Source organism: Stylophora pistillata, chromosome 4 (genome assembly GCF_964205215.1).
Source record: "Stylophora pistillata chromosome 4, jaStyPist1.2, whole genome shotgun sequence".
Taxonomy (NCBI): domain Eukaryota; kingdom Metazoa; phylum Cnidaria; class Anthozoa; order Scleractinia; family Pocilloporidae; genus Stylophora; species Stylophora pistillata.
In genome coordinates, this window is record NC_142522.1 from 42,097,503 (window position 1) to 42,115,643 (window position 18,141).

Sequence of the window (18,141 nt, forward strand, 5' to 3'; positions counted from 1 at the left end):
ACACTGACAGTAACGTCTATGTTCTGATTGCTCGTCCTTCTTCTACTCTTTGCCCATGGATGCATGTTGCTGTCGCATGAGCTCATGTTTACAAAATATGGTATCGCCATTATTTTTGTCCTTTCCATGATTAAGAAAGGTTTCTGTATTCCGTGAAATATACCACAGTTTAGCTCATCTTCTATACATAAGGAGAGAGGAGGGGGAGGGAAGAGGGACGCTATATTAATGTTGTACCCAAAATTACTGTTCGGAAGCCTTATGAAACCACAATTTCTCATGGCGTACCCTGAATAGATTTGTCACATTTCTTATTTTCCTCAATTCCTTTTCTAGTTTATAATGCTCTGGCTGATATTGTTCATAGTATCTGTCGCAAATTAAAATCGCTATACGCACATTCTTGTTAGATTCTTCAAATTCTGGAGTGCGCTCGGAGGAATATGCTCCAAAAGGTTCCCTTCAAGGTCTCTGACGAGAAAGCAATGCACAATTACGTCCATGAGTTAAAAAATCATGCAACGTTACGTCTATAAGTCAAAACAGAATTAGGAGTAAAAATTTATTCAGAACATGGTTCTAGCAGAGTTCATAGTCTGAGGTAGCGAAGAGGTCAGGGATAGATGGAATTCTACGACAAGGGACATTTTTTGGACGCTTCTCAAATTCAAATGCCTTTCCATCCCGAGGCTAAAAACGTGTTTAATTCTGATACAATGAAATATATGAAGTTCATATATTTCATTGTATCTGATTTATTACTTTCACGGGTTTATTACGAATCAACTTAACGGCCTGCTCCCAGTTGGCTTGTTAGCTCAATTGGTAGAGCGCTGCACTGGTATCGCAGAGGTCAGTGGTTTGAGTCCCGTACAGGCCTGATTTTTTTCAGGTCTGATCTTCGCTATTGCTTAAATAGCGCTATCTACTGTGAGGATCGTGCATCATACGTATGTTTAATTCTATAGCTTATTTCCTTAAAGCGGCTCGCCGAAAACAATATTCTACAGTTCACCATTGATGTGTACAAATCATATTGAGGGCTTCTCTCATCCTTGGAATCCTCCTAAAGGTTTCCCCATATCCATTGGCTCATGGAGCCTTACAAAGGCGAATCCAATGAGTAGTTTGACATTCTTGAGTGAGATTTTTTCAGATGCTTATACATAATTTTTCAATTACCTGTTTCCGATTATGTTTTTTTCTATGATGAAAGCTTCAGCTCAAGCTATCAATTCAGTCCAGTTTTCGAGCGTAAAATCAGGCTAGTCATCGAAACATTACAACTTAAACTCCTCCCCTTTTAGCCATCCAACCAAATGATTACTATCATACATTACTGTGTGATGTGTGATCGAAAATATTCTATGCCGCAGAATCTAAAGATCCTTATTCCCTTCTCTCGTTATAATTACCCTTGAATACATGTTATCTACTTACAAGTACGTTAGTTTCGTCAAATTCTGGAACGCGTTCACTGGTATAGATTTCAACATGTTCCATGACAAATCTCTGTGGAGAAAAAATTTGTTTCAGGGAATGGGGGCTAAATTAAACGAACGGAAGGAGGCGCGAAGGCTGTCGGGATCTCTGTTCCTTGTTGATATTGTACAGTGTAAGATACATATTACATTATACTATTGGTATTTATATATTTACAAATCCAAGTCATATACATACATATTTGTTAAGTTTGGAAGATGGAATGTGCATTGAGGAAAGGTCTTCAACTTGTTCCCGGAGAGATTGCTTCAAGTAAAAAGACGAAAGAAATTAAGAATAGCTTTCACAATTTTTAGATCAAATGATAAGTGATAATTAAATATAAATAATTAAAAAAGGTATTTAGGAATAAATATAACTAAATAAGTAAAAAGATAAAGGAATAAAACTAGGCAATGTCATCTTAAAAGCCATAAAGAACGATGCAGTCCTGTTCAATTGTAGGTATCTTAATTTGAAGTTTAACCAAATAAACACTGCGCTTGGCATTTGATTTATTGTCCAAAACAACGCTTATCGCTCCAACAAAGGCAAAGAAATAGGCTAGGGATAAGGGAATGGTTAAAGCTTACTCGATGCTGCACCGGAGTTTCCTTGGTTCTTCAAACACCAAACGATATGCGGCGACGCTGCTGACAAAACTCACGATGTCTGAATCGTAAAGTCGCAACTATCTTATTCAACCCGCTTATGGAAGGATTATTGAACATTGATACATGAACAAGCTTCTTTCTCTCACATACATTTTCTTGAGCATTCTCAGATTTCTGAAGGTATGATCCTGGATCGAGCTCAGTTGATTGCTTGACAAATCCCTTAAGAGGAAAAAAATTGATAAGGAAGCGGTGAAGTAAAAAATAATTGATGAGAGAGGAAGGCTATAAATTGTTTTTGTCTTTCAGTTTCATAATAAGATCCTATAAAAAAACGTAGTTGCATAAAGGTACTCACAGTATTGCCGTATTGGGTGGAAGGTCACGTGGTATGTGTGTAATTCCGCGGCACTTAATACTGATTCGATGGTGGCCAAAGGGTTTGCATTGACAACTTCCTGGATGAAAGTCTGTTAGACAACAGAACCCGAAGGCCACGAACCAGAGCACCGAAAGTAAAGGTGCCAAAGTATTGCATATCAATGATCGGATTGAATGTGGCTTGCCCATCTGCTCAAACGAAACACAAATACATATATACCGTGAAAATTAACAAATGAATGATCTTCTATCTGCATAATGTATGATTTTGGTGATAAGCTAAGGCAAGTTTGAAACACTTGGAGTGGATCTGGATTATTAGAACGTTTATTTATACAAATGTACACACGATTTAAGAATCTATTTTATCTCAAACCATCCAGTAAAATATGCCTTAGATCATATGATTGTAATCTTTATCATTGATCTAAATGTAAGACCCCATATCCTTCAGAGAATTTGCACATCTAGTCAAGTTGAAAGTTTTATCATCAATGTGTGTTAAACAAGACAGCTGTGTTATGTATGTTATGGTATCGCGCGAGTCGACTGTAAAAACCGTGCTTGAAGGTTAGCGCTGCTTATGAATGGAAATATATGATTAAGCTAGTTCTGGTCCTTTCTTGTAAAGTGGGTCTTTATTCAAATATTTGAATAAAGGAAAATTTTCAGCATAAAGTAATTCCACGCTTTGACTAAATTTCCCATCACTGTATGTTTGAAAACGATATTCAGAATTGGAAAGAAAAGAACAATGTTACCCCAACAAAGCTTTAAGTGGCTCTGCATGCAGGCGATGTCAAAGTTGCAAACAACTACTATTTTGACGAATTATTTTGAAATCGTCAGACGGTCTGAAAAATGAAAATTGAATTTTAGAAGAGTTAATGAACCTGGCTTCGGTCAGTTAACTTGTTTTGCTTCAATCCATGCTTTTACCGAGATAGAAGACAAAGTTCCAAGTTGCTCGGCCTCAATTGTTGATTTTCCCCAAGCCTACTTCATTCCTGGCTGCGATATTGAAATGAAAGAAGGAAGGGTTATCCGAAGGAACAGTATCAGGACTCTTTCCTCTCGCTTGAAACCAGTCTATTTGACCAGATTAATTAAGTAATTCATATGCATTCATGGCATTTCATTTACATTTACATTTTGCTTGAAAAGTACATAATCAGCACAAATACATGGTTTAATGGGTGCCATTTCTTTCGGAATATAAAGTGAATCTGAAAAAAATTCAATATTAATTTGATACATTGCTGAGAGTTTGGCGAATGCACAACTGTAATGATCAGTCATGAAGAATCCATCCAAGAGCTGTTACCCTTAAGGAGGCACGGGTGCTTTCGAATGTTCGAGCTTTTCGTGATCAGGGTTTACCGGAGTGCACTCGTATAACCCGGTCGCTGCACGCATACGTGTAGTGCTTATGAAAATACTTGCCTTTATGCGGATTTTTGTGACTTACAGGCACCATTACCAGTCGATAATCCTTACCCTTTGTAGCGTTGGTTGATTGAATGAAAGTTCCTAATTGTGCTTGTGTGTTCTTATTTGTGGGCTGTACGAATTTGCAGTTTTGGAAACTGAAAATTACTGAAATCTTGAAACAAAATTAACGAGTCGATCAGAAAGTTTATACTCTTAGTTTATCTATGGGGGTTTTTGACAGCCGCTAATTTTCATGATAATATCAAATAAGAAAAGATAGCAGTTTACAGCTTTTGTTTAGTTGGAGATAAAAACAAAAAAAGGAAGACAAACATTTTGAACGAGAGTTCATTCCAAATGACCTGGCCCTCGTAAAAACAAAGAAATCAATTAATCGAAAGTGAGTGCAGGTATACAAGCAAACGAAAGTGTGACTCCTGGCATTTTTCCCTTTAAGCTGAAAGCAAGGACAAAGGCATTAGCGTTTCAGCTGTTTCATCGTTTAAACGAGGGTTCATTCTGCATGACCTGGCCCTTGTAAGAAGATAATAATGGGAAGTGATTGTTAGTACACAAACAGACGAAACTGAAAGAAAGAAAACAAAACAAAAAAACTAAAAAAAAAAAGCAAAAAAAAATCAGGCTCTTGGAGTTTTCCCTTTAAGCTGAAAGCAAGGACAAAGGCAAAGGCGTTTCAGATGTTTCATCGTAGAATATGGTGCGCAAAGTGAATTATAAATCACTGGAGATGGTTTATTATTATTATTCACCAATACCCTCCAGGCTATACACTACGTCACCCTCTTTTTAAATCAGTTCGCAAAGTGTAAATGGAAGTGAACCGAGGATTTCACATCCATTTACACTTGACCACGATTCACTCACCATATTTCGCCGAGCGAGTTTCTTTTACGCCAGGTAGGTAATCCGCCATTATACTAGGTCACCTGGTAAATGTGAGCAGTGTTCCAAGATACGAGGGAAAAAAATTCAAAGTATCTCACAGGATAGTTTTAAAAATTCGGATGAACCATGAAGTAAGAGAGCTTTGAATGCCATAGGAGACCATACTTCACTGTCGAATTCAGCAGGCACTCTGACCTACCACAACTTATGATTTCGTGTTACTTACGAAATGTTATGTTTTTATGACATTAACGGGAAAAAAGATATAAAGCCACCCTTGGCGATATTTAGTTAATTAAAAACAGGAAACTAGTTCGCATAGACGACACCACAGCTGTCATGCTTTCTATGCGATCATCAACGACAGTTCCTTTTGACGCATGACACGTAACGTCACTTTTAATCTCTACAAATTCTGTAATTGTCATGAGCTTAAAATAAATGTGATACTAAATAATGATTTACCTTGTAAGCGTCATGGAAATCGTAGGAGCTGTTAAGTTTGCTCTATTAAAGTGTCAATACTTATTTTCATCGCTTCAGAAAATAGTGAGGTGATCAAGTCAGCTGGTAAAGTCGGAAAATATTCGATAACATCATTCTTTTCATGCCCACATATGCGAGGTTAACAAGATGGTACGAGTTTGTATACGTAATTGCCCAAATCTTCAAATATGACATCGATTCAAGATAAAAGAACAAAGTCAAAAACGTCACACGATATGCAGGTTTTTCAACTCAGTGAAGCGAAGAAGAAAGTTGAGTCGAGATGATATGAAATTATCACAAGAGAACCACTGACCAACTATTCAACTAACAGATAAAGGGGAGAAGAGAAACGGAAAAATGAAAAAGATGACCGATCATTGAGATAAATTTTCATCCATTTAGAGAGGTCAGGCACTGTGGTTCAGAAAAAAAGTTTTGCAAGAGAACAAATCATAAAATGAGAACTGGAAAGAAAATTCAATGAAAAATTCGCGAAAAGATCGCTATTTCGAAAGACTATCAAAAGACTTTTTAAAGTCTGGACGTCAAACTTTATATAAAACAGAACGGTTGATTAATCATTCATTATTTATATTTTTTTCGTTTCAGTTCATGACTTGTTTTTGACGTCAAGCTTAATACAAAACAGAAAAGTTAATTAATCACTCATTTATCATATTTTTCCCTTTTGGTTCATGATTTGTTTTGTTTACCTATTTTGATGGTGGACTTCTTTGTTTTTAGGTATCGAAAGCACTCCTCTGTTGTTATGGCTTCCTCTTGTCTGCATCTGATCGTCACCTTCCTCCTATTCTGTATGACGTTCGCTAATAAGATGGAAGTCAAAAATTTAAAGTACTGCGGTAAGTAAAAAATTCTAAACACGGAAAGAGCAGCGACGAATTATAATTCAACACTGTTAGTGTTAAATATGAAATTCTAAGATGCAAAAATTGTTCTGATGCACTATGCCTAATGTGTCTAAATACGGTTTCTGATTATTAGAAATTAAATATATTTTCATATATCTTACTTTCTTTCCACACACACCTTACTCTCTTACCACATACACGTGAATGGTATCTGCGAGTCAATAAAGCAATTCTTTACACCAAAAAGGCAAATAAAGAGAACCGTGATAAAGGCTCAAAACAGTCCCTTATCGTGTACACACATTTCCGCAGAAAGACCTTGATCTAGGTAGTTACGGATCCCAAAGATTGTTTTTTGTTTTGTTTTGCTCGATTGCGTCGACGATCGACATACTGACAGTTTCGATATTTAAACAGTAACAATCTCAGCAATAAGAACAGAATGAATTGATTTCTTCAAATTTCAAAGTTCGGTTGGTGTAAATAAAAATTCGTTCATAACAATTTGGGACGTTATCTGAGCTCAATCCGCTCATGATCAACAACTCACTCCGCCCTAAGTAAATCCGATGGTCCTATGCGCGTTTGAAATTCGAACCACATCCCCTTTCATGTGAAGTGTTTAGAACACCTTATACTTTCGTAAATTTTAATAAATTCGCCAAAAAGATTAGCGAAAAACAAGCCACTGGTTACTCAACTAAAAGAGAGCTACGGGCGCCTGTCAATCCATGTCGAGAATTTTTGCACAAAAATAACCGTTTCACAAGTTTATATCTGTGTTTACTGTTTCTACGGAGTCGGTGGGGATTTTTATTGTAAGTTAATAAATGCTGTGGTGTATCGACTGCCTTAATAGGCTCGTGGACAATGTGAAACTGCATTTTTACCATTTTCTTAAATTACATTCCAGCATCTTTTTAATTTTTTTATTTAGTTTGATTCTATTGCACCGATCATAAAGTCGAATAATTTGAATCTAGGCCTTGTCGGACAAACACTAGCTCTGTGACAGCTATTGCATTGGCATAGGTGAAGGAATGGTGATTTTTTGTGGTTGCTCTGTTTCAGGTCCACCAGATAAGACCTTAAAGTTCCACGTGACTCCCTTTCCAGTGATATCCCTGGATGAACCAGTGAATGTCACATTTACTTTTACTGCAGGTTAGTAAGTGATACGGAAAGCTGCCGTGACCAAGCTACATCATTCGACATACTTGTCAAGTTACCATTTTCCCAAGAATAAATATAATTGAAATAAAATGTCAAACATATGAAATATTGAGATCGAATGTGAATTGACTGAGTGAAAATCGAAAAATGTGGCACATGAAATCACGGAATCGCGCCCATTGATAAACGTCGCACGGGAAAATGCAATTAAGCCAGAAAAGAGAAAGAGAGCATGCGTAACTTCATGCAGGCCTGTCAATCTGACTGTCAGTCATGTAATCCCCCGTGTACGCCGTGTTCGCAAGTATTGTTTCTTGCTCAGACAACCGAAACAAAGCGCTATTCATCGAAGAAAAATAGCCGTAATCTTGATTAGACGATATTGTTTAAAAATCGATCACATATTCAAGCCGAGCGATTTTTTCATAAAACATTACCAAAATCTCGAAAATTCGAGCTAGAGAAGGGTTCTCTGCTTATAGCTGATTGTTTTTCCATGCATAATTTTTTTCGAAACAGCAAATTGAAAGGAAACATAGATATTTTCATCTTTAAGCGGAGATATTCGTCTATAGGCGGAGATATTGCATGTAGAAGTAACTTAACAAAACTAGTTGAAGTTGGTGATTGACTTTATTTATGTTGTGGCTCAGTAAATACGGCTTACTGTTCGTCCTTGGTGTCGGCGTCGAATTCGTCGTCCATCTCCTCCTTATCTGCTAGTTCTGCTGTTTCTTCCGAGTAGATTGCTTCATCTTCAATGCCGTCTAGAGTGTTGGAAATCCTGCAGGTATAGATCTCGTGAAAGTGTTTTAAGAATTTCGAAAGTGACCAACCGGAATTGCCCATTTTCACCATTGGTAAACAAACTCGGGTTCTGTCCTGGTGTACCGGTTCACAAGGGAATTACCATTGTTCTTTCTTTGTTTAGGAGTTATCGGTTAGCTATTGTGTATTGTTTGGTCTTTTGTATCGGCTCTTGCGAACCGGTACACGAGGACAGAACCCAAACTCGTCACATATTACGGTGTTGAAATCTACGACAAGTAACAAGAAAACCTACCATGGCTTCTCTGCCCTGTAAACTAGTCAAGTAATCTCTCATCCAGCCGCGGATATTTCGGGGTGTAACGGCCCATCGTTGTGCGTTTCGCTGACATCTTGAGCTCTCCATTAAAGAGGTTCACTTGATCTTTCCTCCAGCGGCGGACCATAGACTTACTGATGACGTACTCTCTGTTTATCTCGTAATTGTTTTCGACGGCAATACTGCACTGAAACACTTTTCTGTTTCGAATCTTCTGGGTTCATTTCAGTTATTTTCGAGAATGGAATTCTCTGAATATGGTCTCGGCTTATAGCCGAGTATTTTCAATTCACATGTTTTAAGAACCCAATTAAGACAGACCGAAGTTTAGGGTCTCGGCTTATAGCTGAGCTCGGCTCATAGACGAATCAGAATACGTTAAGACTGAAATGCGTCAGATTTACGAGGTTCGACCATCAATTTCGCTATGAAAGCAAAATAGCATTACAGATATATTTCTCTTTAGCTCGTTTCACTTAACACGTCGGGAAAGTCTGTATACTTTTCGAAAAGTTTAAGGATACGTTGTAAATTCCTGCTCTACGTATGCACATGCTCAGTTCCAACTCAGCTTTACCATAACAACAGTTCCTTTCATCACCTTCAAACAATGCTAATTGCTTCAATTTTACCTCCATTATCTCTGAACGGACGCAAAGCGAAATTTTACAACTCCCGTTTGGGAATTCGTCAATTCAGATCTTAAGAGACCGAAGCTGGCGGTGAGCTTTTGCAACCTCATTCCGCTTGCAAAGCATCGTGGATACCCCACTTTTCCCAGGCGACGCTTTTCAACGGGCGCGATTCCGTAATGTCGAAAATCGAAGACCTTCATATTTTTCCCAGAGATACCTTATAGTAAAGTTAGCAACGTGTTAAGGTTTTTTTCTCCAGACTTGCTTATTTACCATAGAAAATTCACCAAAACTGAAACGAGCGTTTGTAGCCGTAAAATTGTCTCGTACTGTGGGTTAGCGTGCTACTGTAAGGCGCAATCCCGTTTAAGACAGGCTATGTTCTATTTGTAGAGACACGATCAACTGCTTCAATAACAGAATTCTCTACTTTTTTATTTCTCCCCGATCACGTAGCTAAAAGGCTCGCTCTCATCTCATTGGCCCAGCGCTAGTGGGTTTAAAGGATTATATTCGATGACAAAGGAAAACAGACGCGCGTGTGCTGTCTTAGCCACAAGTATCTAAAATTAAGCATTTGTCAACGGCGTGCAAAACAAAATGGCGAAAATCAGTGCCCCGAGTAGAGGCAAATAAACTTTGCTCATGAAAAGCGCAAAAGAAAGCAAGCTCGTATAAATTTGACAAATTTGTATAGGAGGGATTGAGGTATGGTTTAAGTCTAAAACGGGACCGTTTAATTTAATTTTGATATCACGGAACTCTTTAAAAATCACCAATATTTCAAAATTCAAAAATCGCATTTCGTAAGCAAATTTGCAATTATCATTTTCCCCATGCGGTATAACTCAGAATCGGTTGATGTTAAGCTCATGATAAGTGAAGATAGTGTTGTTTTCGAGGATATAAAAATTAGTTTGGGGCTTTTCATTTCCGCAAGGAAAAACCAGGCTTAACTTTGTGAAAATGGCAACATCGTCATTTAAGTCACCCCTTGGTTAATCCGGAACTCCGAGCACATTTTAGAAGTAAGCGATACAGTAAAGTAGCCTTGCATAGCTAACGTTGGCGATTTTTTTAGCCGTAAAACGGCAAAAATTAGCCGTTAGGCGTAAAAGTTGACAAATTTGAATCGTTAGTATTAAAGATGATTTAACCGTAAAAAAAATTAGCATTAGACGTATAAAATGGCCATAAATGTAATCGTTAGCCGTGAACGCCGTCTTTCCATTGAGACCCTCGTTTCATTGTCACATCTTTTGCGAAAGGCACGGCCAGCCATTCATTTGACTATTAAAGTTCTAAAACCTAGACCTTATAGCCTCTATATTCCGAACCATCTGCGTGGAGTACCTCTATGTTAAAAGGTAAACCCCTATTATTCCACTGGAAAGACTTGACACTTCCGGTTCAAATTCCCTACCCACCCTGGTAAGGTTCAAAGGACGACAATCAAAATTCTGTGGGTTTCTCAGAATGTTGAAGCTGCGATTATCGATTTATCGGTGGATAACGTTCCTAACAACAATTCAGTATTTTTGAGGGTCAAAATCTAAAAAAAGAATGCCAATTAGTACGCTAGCTAAGCAAAAGTAACTCGATTGAGTTGACGACCACACCTTTAAAAATACAACAATCTGTGATCATGTGTGACTTCCTCTGCAATGAATTTCTAGAAGAAAAAGGCAAGCACGAGATAAAACGTTGCAAGGACATGTATTTTTAAACTAAAAAAGCTCAGTGAGAAAATGAACTATCTACGAGAATATCTCGAGCCTGAAGGTTATAACAAGTTACTATTTGGCAGGACAATCTTGAGACAAATCTGAGCATTCTGATAAGTTCTTGCTCGGTCTGGATTTCGCCATACGGACCATTTCTACGGAAGCGGTCATAAGAAGTATATTTTTGACAGCGTAGGCCAAACAATTAAGATTAAGAAGTTTTCCCGAAAGCCATGATAAAATACTTAGTAACATCGCTTGCTTGAACGGTATTGGGAAATATTGACCCTCGGTTATTTTTGTAAGGACCTCGCTGCGCTCGCTCCGTACTACAACGATTTGGGCCAATAATCCTCGTTACGGCCCTCGCGCTTAGTTAGTAACTGAGTTATTCTTTGCGGCAACTGCTCATTTGTCTTCTTTTGTACAGCCTTTGTTATTAAGAAGGCTAACACAAGAAAACAATTACCTTTATTTTGTTAAACCCGGGTGTTTGTAGTGTTAATCAGAGGCCTTCTCAAAGTAATTGTAAGCTATGAGTCGAGGTATTTCTAGATATTGACATTGGTTTGGCTTTAATGTTTCATTTTCACTCACAAAATAAAAAGGCTTTATCTAAAGACTCTGGTCTGTTTAGAGCATGAATCATGCTCAAAAGTCCATTTTATTTCGCCTTAGAGGGGCACGGAGAGTTTGTGCCAAAAACGTAACAAACCTTAATAAGCCAAAATTTTCTCAACTGATTTTGATTAATTAGTCACTAAAGTACATACAGGATTTGGTATGAAAGTTATGCAAGAGGCGGTGATTTTTACCTCAAATTTGACCTAACTTTAGCCCCAGGTCCCTCTCTGTCTGATTGGTCGAGAACAAAGTTACATTTAATGAAGTCACAGCTCCACTATAGTAGAGTCCATGGTAAAATTCATTTGGTAGCACAATTTACCAATGGAGTTTTAGAGCATTTTCAAAATGCCACCTAGAAGGTTGAGTTTTTGGTGCACCATAAGCCACAAATAGACCTCCTCCCCCCAGTTGAAACTCAAGAACAAACAGTCAGAGAAGATAGCCAAAGCGACTATTGAAATATCTTATCACTCTCAACTTTTGTGTTAAGTTTAAGCCAAATGAGTCGATCACAACTTTTGGTCCCTGGAACACTTTCTCAGACAGGGGCACTTAAGCCATACCTCAATCCCTCCTATACAAATTTGTCAAATTGATGCGAGCTTGCTTTCTTTTGCGCTGAATGTAATAAAGAAGCAAGTCTGGGAAAAAAAAGAAAAAAAACTTGATCACTTTTCTAAGTTCACTATAAGGCATCTCTTACTGAAATATGAGGATAGTCATTTTTTAGTCAGTTGGCCACCTCTCTCACAGTATTGAAAAAAAGTCGCCCTTAAGTACTTTTCTATTCTTCAGTAGAGGGAAAAGCCTTTACAGATGCATTAATCGTTGAAAGTTCTTAATCCTTTTTATTTAATTTGAGAATCATCGGCAAGTAATACCCTGCATTTTTGCTATCCTCGTTATTTACTCCGAGATCCTCTCACAAAAAAACCTTTCAATCATTTCGTAAATGTTGTACACACTAATATAGCCTAAAAGAGCGTCAGCTCTTTCCACTGTAAATCCAACCTTTCTATCACCACTTTTCCACAGCTGTGGACGTATTAGATTACACGCTACGTTTTATTGCGACCCATCAAGATGGGAAACCCTTTTGGAAAGGGTCTGACATGATCAACTGCACACCAAAGAGAATGTTTTGCAATTTGGCGGCTGGTGGTAGGTATCTCCTAATCAGAATAGAAGAAAAGTACCGAGGGTAAAGCCAAATCGTAGCATTATGGGCACGCCTTGATATGTATTTGGCTTGCAGATCTCCATTGCGTTATTCGCTCTCAACAAAAGGGCGATTCTCATTTGCCTGGAGATCAAAGATACTTGGCTGTAAATGAAATCATGAGACTTACTTTAATTTTAACAGCTGACCAACGTTTTAGGGTAGAGAGAACTTTCAATTTTTTCAAATTTGTTTTTTTGTTTATTTGTTTGTTATTTTTCCTGAGGGGGGGGGGGGGGGTGTATCAATCATCATAATAATCTTTATTTGCCTTATTTTAACAATCAAAAAAAAGTTAATTACAGCGATATAAGGTTAGAAGGCGAGGAGACCCAAGAAGCCACCAGGCTTATGGGAGAGCCACCTCACTTAGAATAATAAATTAAGTAAAGAAAAAGTGCTGCGAATGGGCGGCTCGGCCAATTCAGTGATTATTTAAGTAAAAACTCTTGCAATTTCGCTTTAAAGCGAAGAAAGTTTGACGAACGAGTGACTGAAATAGGGAGAGAGTTCCAAATTTTAGGACCTTGGTAGAGAATGGTAAACTGTTTGACATTTGTACGGCACAAATGCGTTCGATAATGACTGGCTGTTCTGGTACTATAGTTGTGAATTTGGCTATTCCTTACAAAAAGATCGAGAATTAATGGGGGCAATAGGTTATTTTTGAAATAAAACATAAATTTAGCGATTTCAAACGTATTGACTTGGAAAATATCTAAAAATTCCTAGCTTGGAGAATAAAGGGGCAGAGTGGTCTCGATAGTCTGAGTTGGTGATAGCCCGCACAGCTCGCTTTTGCAAATAATAAATTCTATTTAAGTTAGATACGTATGTGCACGACCAGACGGAGTTACAGTAGACGATATAAGGATAAACTAAGGTGTAATACAAAGTGAGCTTGGTTGCAGAGGATAGGGAAAAGGGAGTATTAATCTTAACTTGTTTTGAATCATTTTCAATTTGAGTCCAATAGCGGTTAATTAGATCGCGAAAATAGGATGTGATTCTATCAAAAAATATGGTAATAAATATATCTTACCAGACGTTTTGTTGTGTAGAATCGCTGAATATTTTTACGAGTTGTGCCGTAAAAATAACGAGTAAAAATACTCAGCGATACTACACAACAAAATATCTAACATTTTAGCGTTATAATAAATAAACACAGACGGGTGTGCATCAAAGGTAAGAGCTAAAAATGAATAAATACAGAGACTATTGCGCGACAGGATAGGTGTTGAAATTTTTTAGGAGGAATTTTTTAGCGTGTCTACATGAGGTTATCAGTTCATTTCGTTTGTTAACAGAGGCTAAGTTGGGTTTGCAAATTATAAAGCACTTCTCCCTTGAGGCATAAGTTACAGTGGTTTGAGGCGGGGTTGTATGGAGCGGCCAGCTTTAGAATCTTCCAAGAAATCGTGTACGTTATGTCCATGCCTTTTAAGTTCCAGACTTGTTTACTTAGTTAAGTGCGGTTTCTTTTACTAGGGTGGTTGAATGAAGCTTTGTGGTTGGCATATCGTATCTTGAAGGAGTTTTCTGTCAGGCCCTTATAGGTTTTGGCGGGGTTGTCGTGTTCGGTTGTTACGGTCGCTTGATAGAGAACCGATTCCTTGAGGCAGTGTCTACCCATGGGACACTCAGCTGGGTTTCTACAGTTGCATGCTTTGGTTGGTTTGGCTTTATTGTCTAAGACCGATTTGTCAGAGATTTCATACGATGAAGAGTCCTTCAACAAGGCAGCGCCGCTCCACCAGAATGCCCTCAACTTCAGCGGATACAAGCATAAACTTACATTTTCTCCTCAAACCTCTACCCACCCTCCAAAATCAAATCGAAGGAGAGAAATTATTTGGTACAATCCACCGTACAGTAGAAATGTAGAAACCAACATCGGACGGGTATTTCTAAAGATACTTGACGAGGAACTCCCCAAGGACAATGTGTTACACAAGATCTTCAACCGCAACACAGTAAATCGCTCTTAGACAATGAAGCAAAACCAATCAAAGCATGCAACTGTAGAAACCCAGACTGGCAGAGATTCCCTTAGCAAGTCATTGGCGAATCTTGTGTTTCATTCTCCTAGAAACGTATACAGAGAGTTTTGATGGCTACATTCCATTTTTATCAACTTGCTTTTTGAAGGTAAATTGTGAAGAATATTTTCAATAGAAGAAAATAGATCTTTTCAGTTTTATTTTTCTGATTTTCATAATGATTGTTTTGGCTGACATAAAACTTTCGCTAGACCAGTAAAGTTTTAGCTTCGCGTTATCACAAAAATTGCGCCGTATTGTTGCTTTTCTAATTCAATTTCTTTACTTTCTTATTCTGAACTCATAGGGAACCTTCAAATTTAAAGCTGAAGCGTACAACGATGACGAATTCGTGTGGTTTTGCTTCGAGGGACAAGCAGCTTTCTACTAATCGTAACAAAACATCCTTCGTTCTCATCCTTTTGCCTCTTTTTCACTGAGAACAGAAAGTGGTTGATTTATAATTCAGTTATTTTTCAGCTTGTATTTTATTCAAGAACAACTTCCAATCTCATGGCTAGGTCAAATGGATCAATGCATAATATCGAGATGAAAGCACATGAGGCAGCAGGTGATATTAAACAATTTGAGTGATTATCATCATTGATAAATTTTCATGGGCATATCTTTGAATTTTAGACTACTACTGGCTTTAGCTTAGCTTTAACCTGCTGTGCAGGCGTCCTATCAGTGCGAGTTAACGTTAAGAAGCTGAGTTAGCGTTATTCAATCGGCTAAATTTCATTTGGAATTCGAGTCCACGGCAGGGGGAGGGGGTGGGAAGGACAAAACTTTATAATTTACTTGTTCGATTATTATATGTCTGACAACATTTATAAAAAGTTTTCGGGAGGCTCTTGGGCCCTTTCACTCTAAGTGGAGAAAAATACTATCAAATAATTTTTTTCAATAATTGCGTGAAGAGATCTCTCAGCCTCCTTGAATCGCCGCTCTAAATCGTAAGTTTCAGCAATTATTTTGATGAAGATTAATGAATTCCTTGCTGTCATTGTTTAGTTTTTGATTGTTAAATGGACATAAGTATAAATTTAAAGTCACTTGTAAGATGAGTTCAAGGTTAATTATTATTTTTAAAAGAACGAGGAAACATTTTTCATCGGAGATCTAACTGTATGCTATTTGATTTAAAGCTATACTAAGGCCCATTCCAAGACTCACGAATGACTCATATACTTGACCATTAAATAAATGGCCTCTTAAGAGCAGGTCAGCGGATGGTGAACACCAGTTTCAAAAGGCAAATCGTGTCTGTATTAATCATCCGTTACATTACCAATAAGAAGAGAAAGCTTGGATGTGCCCTGGAAATTTACCTACAATTCTCCTGATATTGTATTTGATTTCCCTAGTCTAACTGTAATAAACTGCTTAGAAACTAGTCACGTTCTACCTTGTCAGCATTGTGAAAATGAGTAATTTCTGTTAGTTCATGTACAAAACTAAAACCTTAGACGTTGTCTTCTGTGGAAATAACAGCATTAGCATTAGGTGAATATTGTTTTAAAAAAACACTTTGAAAAACATCCAAGGCATTTACCCACTAGAGTTTTTATTTGACATTTACGTAGTTAAATAGCCATTGAATACCAATATAGTTGTTTGATCACGCGTCAAGAAGCGCTGTTGAGTTGTTGAAAAAAAAAAAAAAAACCTATATGTCAGCGTATAGATTGGTGTATTAGCGTAGTGTAATCTGACCAATGTGTGCGAGACCCCAATAGTTTAAGTATCTTACAGAATAAGAAATTTATAAAAGCAAGAAGTGTATCTGTAAGACATCATAGGACTATTCAGATGTAAATCTATTTCACCAATCATTAAAGAGCAGATAAAAAAATAATTATCATCTTCTGGCCCTGCTCGCGCAATCCCATAGAAAACCACACTGAGTAAAGGCTGACGAGTGCAGGGCGGGACAGGTTGACATGAGCCTCTCCTGAAAAAATCATCCATCCCTACTGCCTTCGCGTCGCTTTGCTGCAAAAGCGTAGAGGAAAACAACAATGAAGAAAAAGAGTGGTGTTTTTCAAGGAATTAGGGGTTTCTTGTCAAAGCTCTGATTGCATAATTTGTTCTTGCTCTTGTAGCTTGTGTCGGTCCGTTACGTCATTACCTCGAGCCAAATATTTTCCCGTTCGGCCCTCCCACTCTGTCAGTAAGTACATAATCCATTTTTGTGCATGAACACATTTCAACGCAATTGAGAATCGTCCCCTTCCAAAATCCACTAAAGCCTGTTTTTCCCGCTACCTTTCCTACTGGTCATAAAAACATTGTTCTACAACTAATTGTAGTAATATGCGTTTATCCGTATATTTTACTATTGAGATTTGCTCTGTGAGGTGCTATCGTTTGGGTCGCTGATTAGACGAACGACGTATTTTGACATTCGTTCGCTCACAATCTATGAAATGTGTGCGCCAATAAGAAAAAGATTAAGGATCTATGAAATAAAATGAAAATTGCTTGAACGATTAACTATTCACTTGCTCCTGCCGATGCATCAAAAAACTCACTCGCAACTTGTGAATAAAAATCGTTCCTGGGCACTTTCCTTGGAAAAATTTCTATTTATTAAGCTACAATTCCTTCATACCACTAAAACCAGAAAAAGTGCCCGAAGTTAAGTTTGGTACAATTGGATTTACACTGAGATCTCTGCAGAGATGATGGAAAGTCACTCCTAGTGATTAGGTATCGAATGGATATCTGTTTCAGCTGAGATCGTAACGTTCTGAATGCATGCTACTCTTTCTCGTCAGGTGATGAGATGGAAATATTATAAGGCATGATGCTCCGTTGCGATAAAGCAATTTCTTTTCACATAGCATGATCCTTTGTCATCTCGGGTGAAAATAATGCATCCATCTTCCGTCGGTTATCTTCCTTCTTTCTTTTTTGTTTCTTTTGCAAAAAACAACAACGACATTGAGAAGGTTAAAGATAATTAAAATGAGGAAAGGAAGCGGCTTCAACTTGAATTCAGTTTCAGTGGATATACTTACAAGTACTCGATGCTTCTTAGTCCGCTTGAGAAGACCTTGAACGCACTTAGCGAAATTTTGTTTCCCGCTGAAAAATCTGGCAATTAAAAGTACTAAGGAAGTAACATCAAACTAAACGAAGTTAATTAGTTCATTATGACATAATCAGAGTATTGCATATGTTGCGATGGCTCGGCCTTCTTGTACTCTTCGCCCATGGATGCATGCTGCTGAGGCATGAGCTGATGTTTACAAAATACGGTATCGTCATGACTTTTGTCCTTTTCAGGATTAAGAAGGATTTTAGCATTCCCCGAAATACGTCATGGTTTAGCTCAGTCTGCCATTAACTATTAAAAAGGAGAGAGGAGGGGGAGGGGCACTACATTAACGTTTTATAGAAAATTACTGTTCGGAAGCGTTCTGCACATTTGAAACCATTCTACATGATGTA

General features: G+C 37.8%; 2 protein-coding genes across 15 annotated transcripts in view; one reads left to right on the top strand and one right to left on the bottom strand.

Annotated features, from left to right (window-relative positions):
* The window catches only part of LOC111319595 (podocan-like), a 33,170-nt gene extending 25,027 nt beyond the window's left edge, over nt 1-8,143 (bottom strand). For 6 of the 10 annotated variants that reach the window (XM_088757291.1, XM_088757290.1, XM_088757294.1 and 3 more), the window contains exons 1-6: nt 3,239-4,415; nt 2,455-2,666; nt 2,247-2,318; nt 1,681-1,749; nt 1,441-1,512; nt 400-471 (exon numbers count right to left, since the gene is read on the bottom strand). In XM_088757291.1, coding sequence (XP_088613417.1) covers nt 400-471; nt 1,441-1,512; nt 1,681-1,749; nt 2,247-2,318; nt 2,455-2,666 — 497 coding nt within the window. In that variant the 5' untranslated portion in view covers nt 3,239-4,415. Of the gene's footprint in view, nt 1-399; nt 472-1,440; nt 1,513-1,680; nt 1,750-2,246; nt 2,319-2,454; nt 2,667-3,238; nt 4,416-6,016; nt 6,131-8,015 lie in introns of those variants that run through there. The other 4 variants (XM_088757288.1, XM_088757287.1, XM_088757289.1 and 1 more) reach the window with 4 other exon arrangements.
* Nucleotides 4,694-16,081, top strand: LOC148733822 (uncharacterized). 5 transcript variants are annotated; one of them, XM_088757297.1, is made up of 6 exons: nt 4,694-4,826; nt 6,048-6,166; nt 7,247-7,339; nt 12,457-12,582; nt 14,733-14,791; nt 14,990-16,081. In XM_088757297.1, the coding sequence occupies exons 2-6, from the start codon at nt 6,073-6,075 to the stop codon at nt 15,071-15,073; spliced, it is 456 nt and encodes a 151-aa protein (XP_088613423.1). In that variant the 5' UTR covers nt 4,694-4,826; nt 6,048-6,072; the 3' UTR covers nt 15,074-16,081. The 5 variants fall into 5 exon arrangements, with proteins under 5 accessions (XP_088613423.1, XP_088613425.1, XP_088613424.1 ...); XM_088757299.1 differs by lacking the exon at nt 4,694-4,826 and adding an exon at nt 5,290-5,363; XM_088757298.1 differs by lacking the exon at nt 4,694-4,826 and adding an exon at nt 5,395-5,709.
* The last annotated feature ends 2,060 nt before the right edge of the window (nt 16,082-18,141 follow it).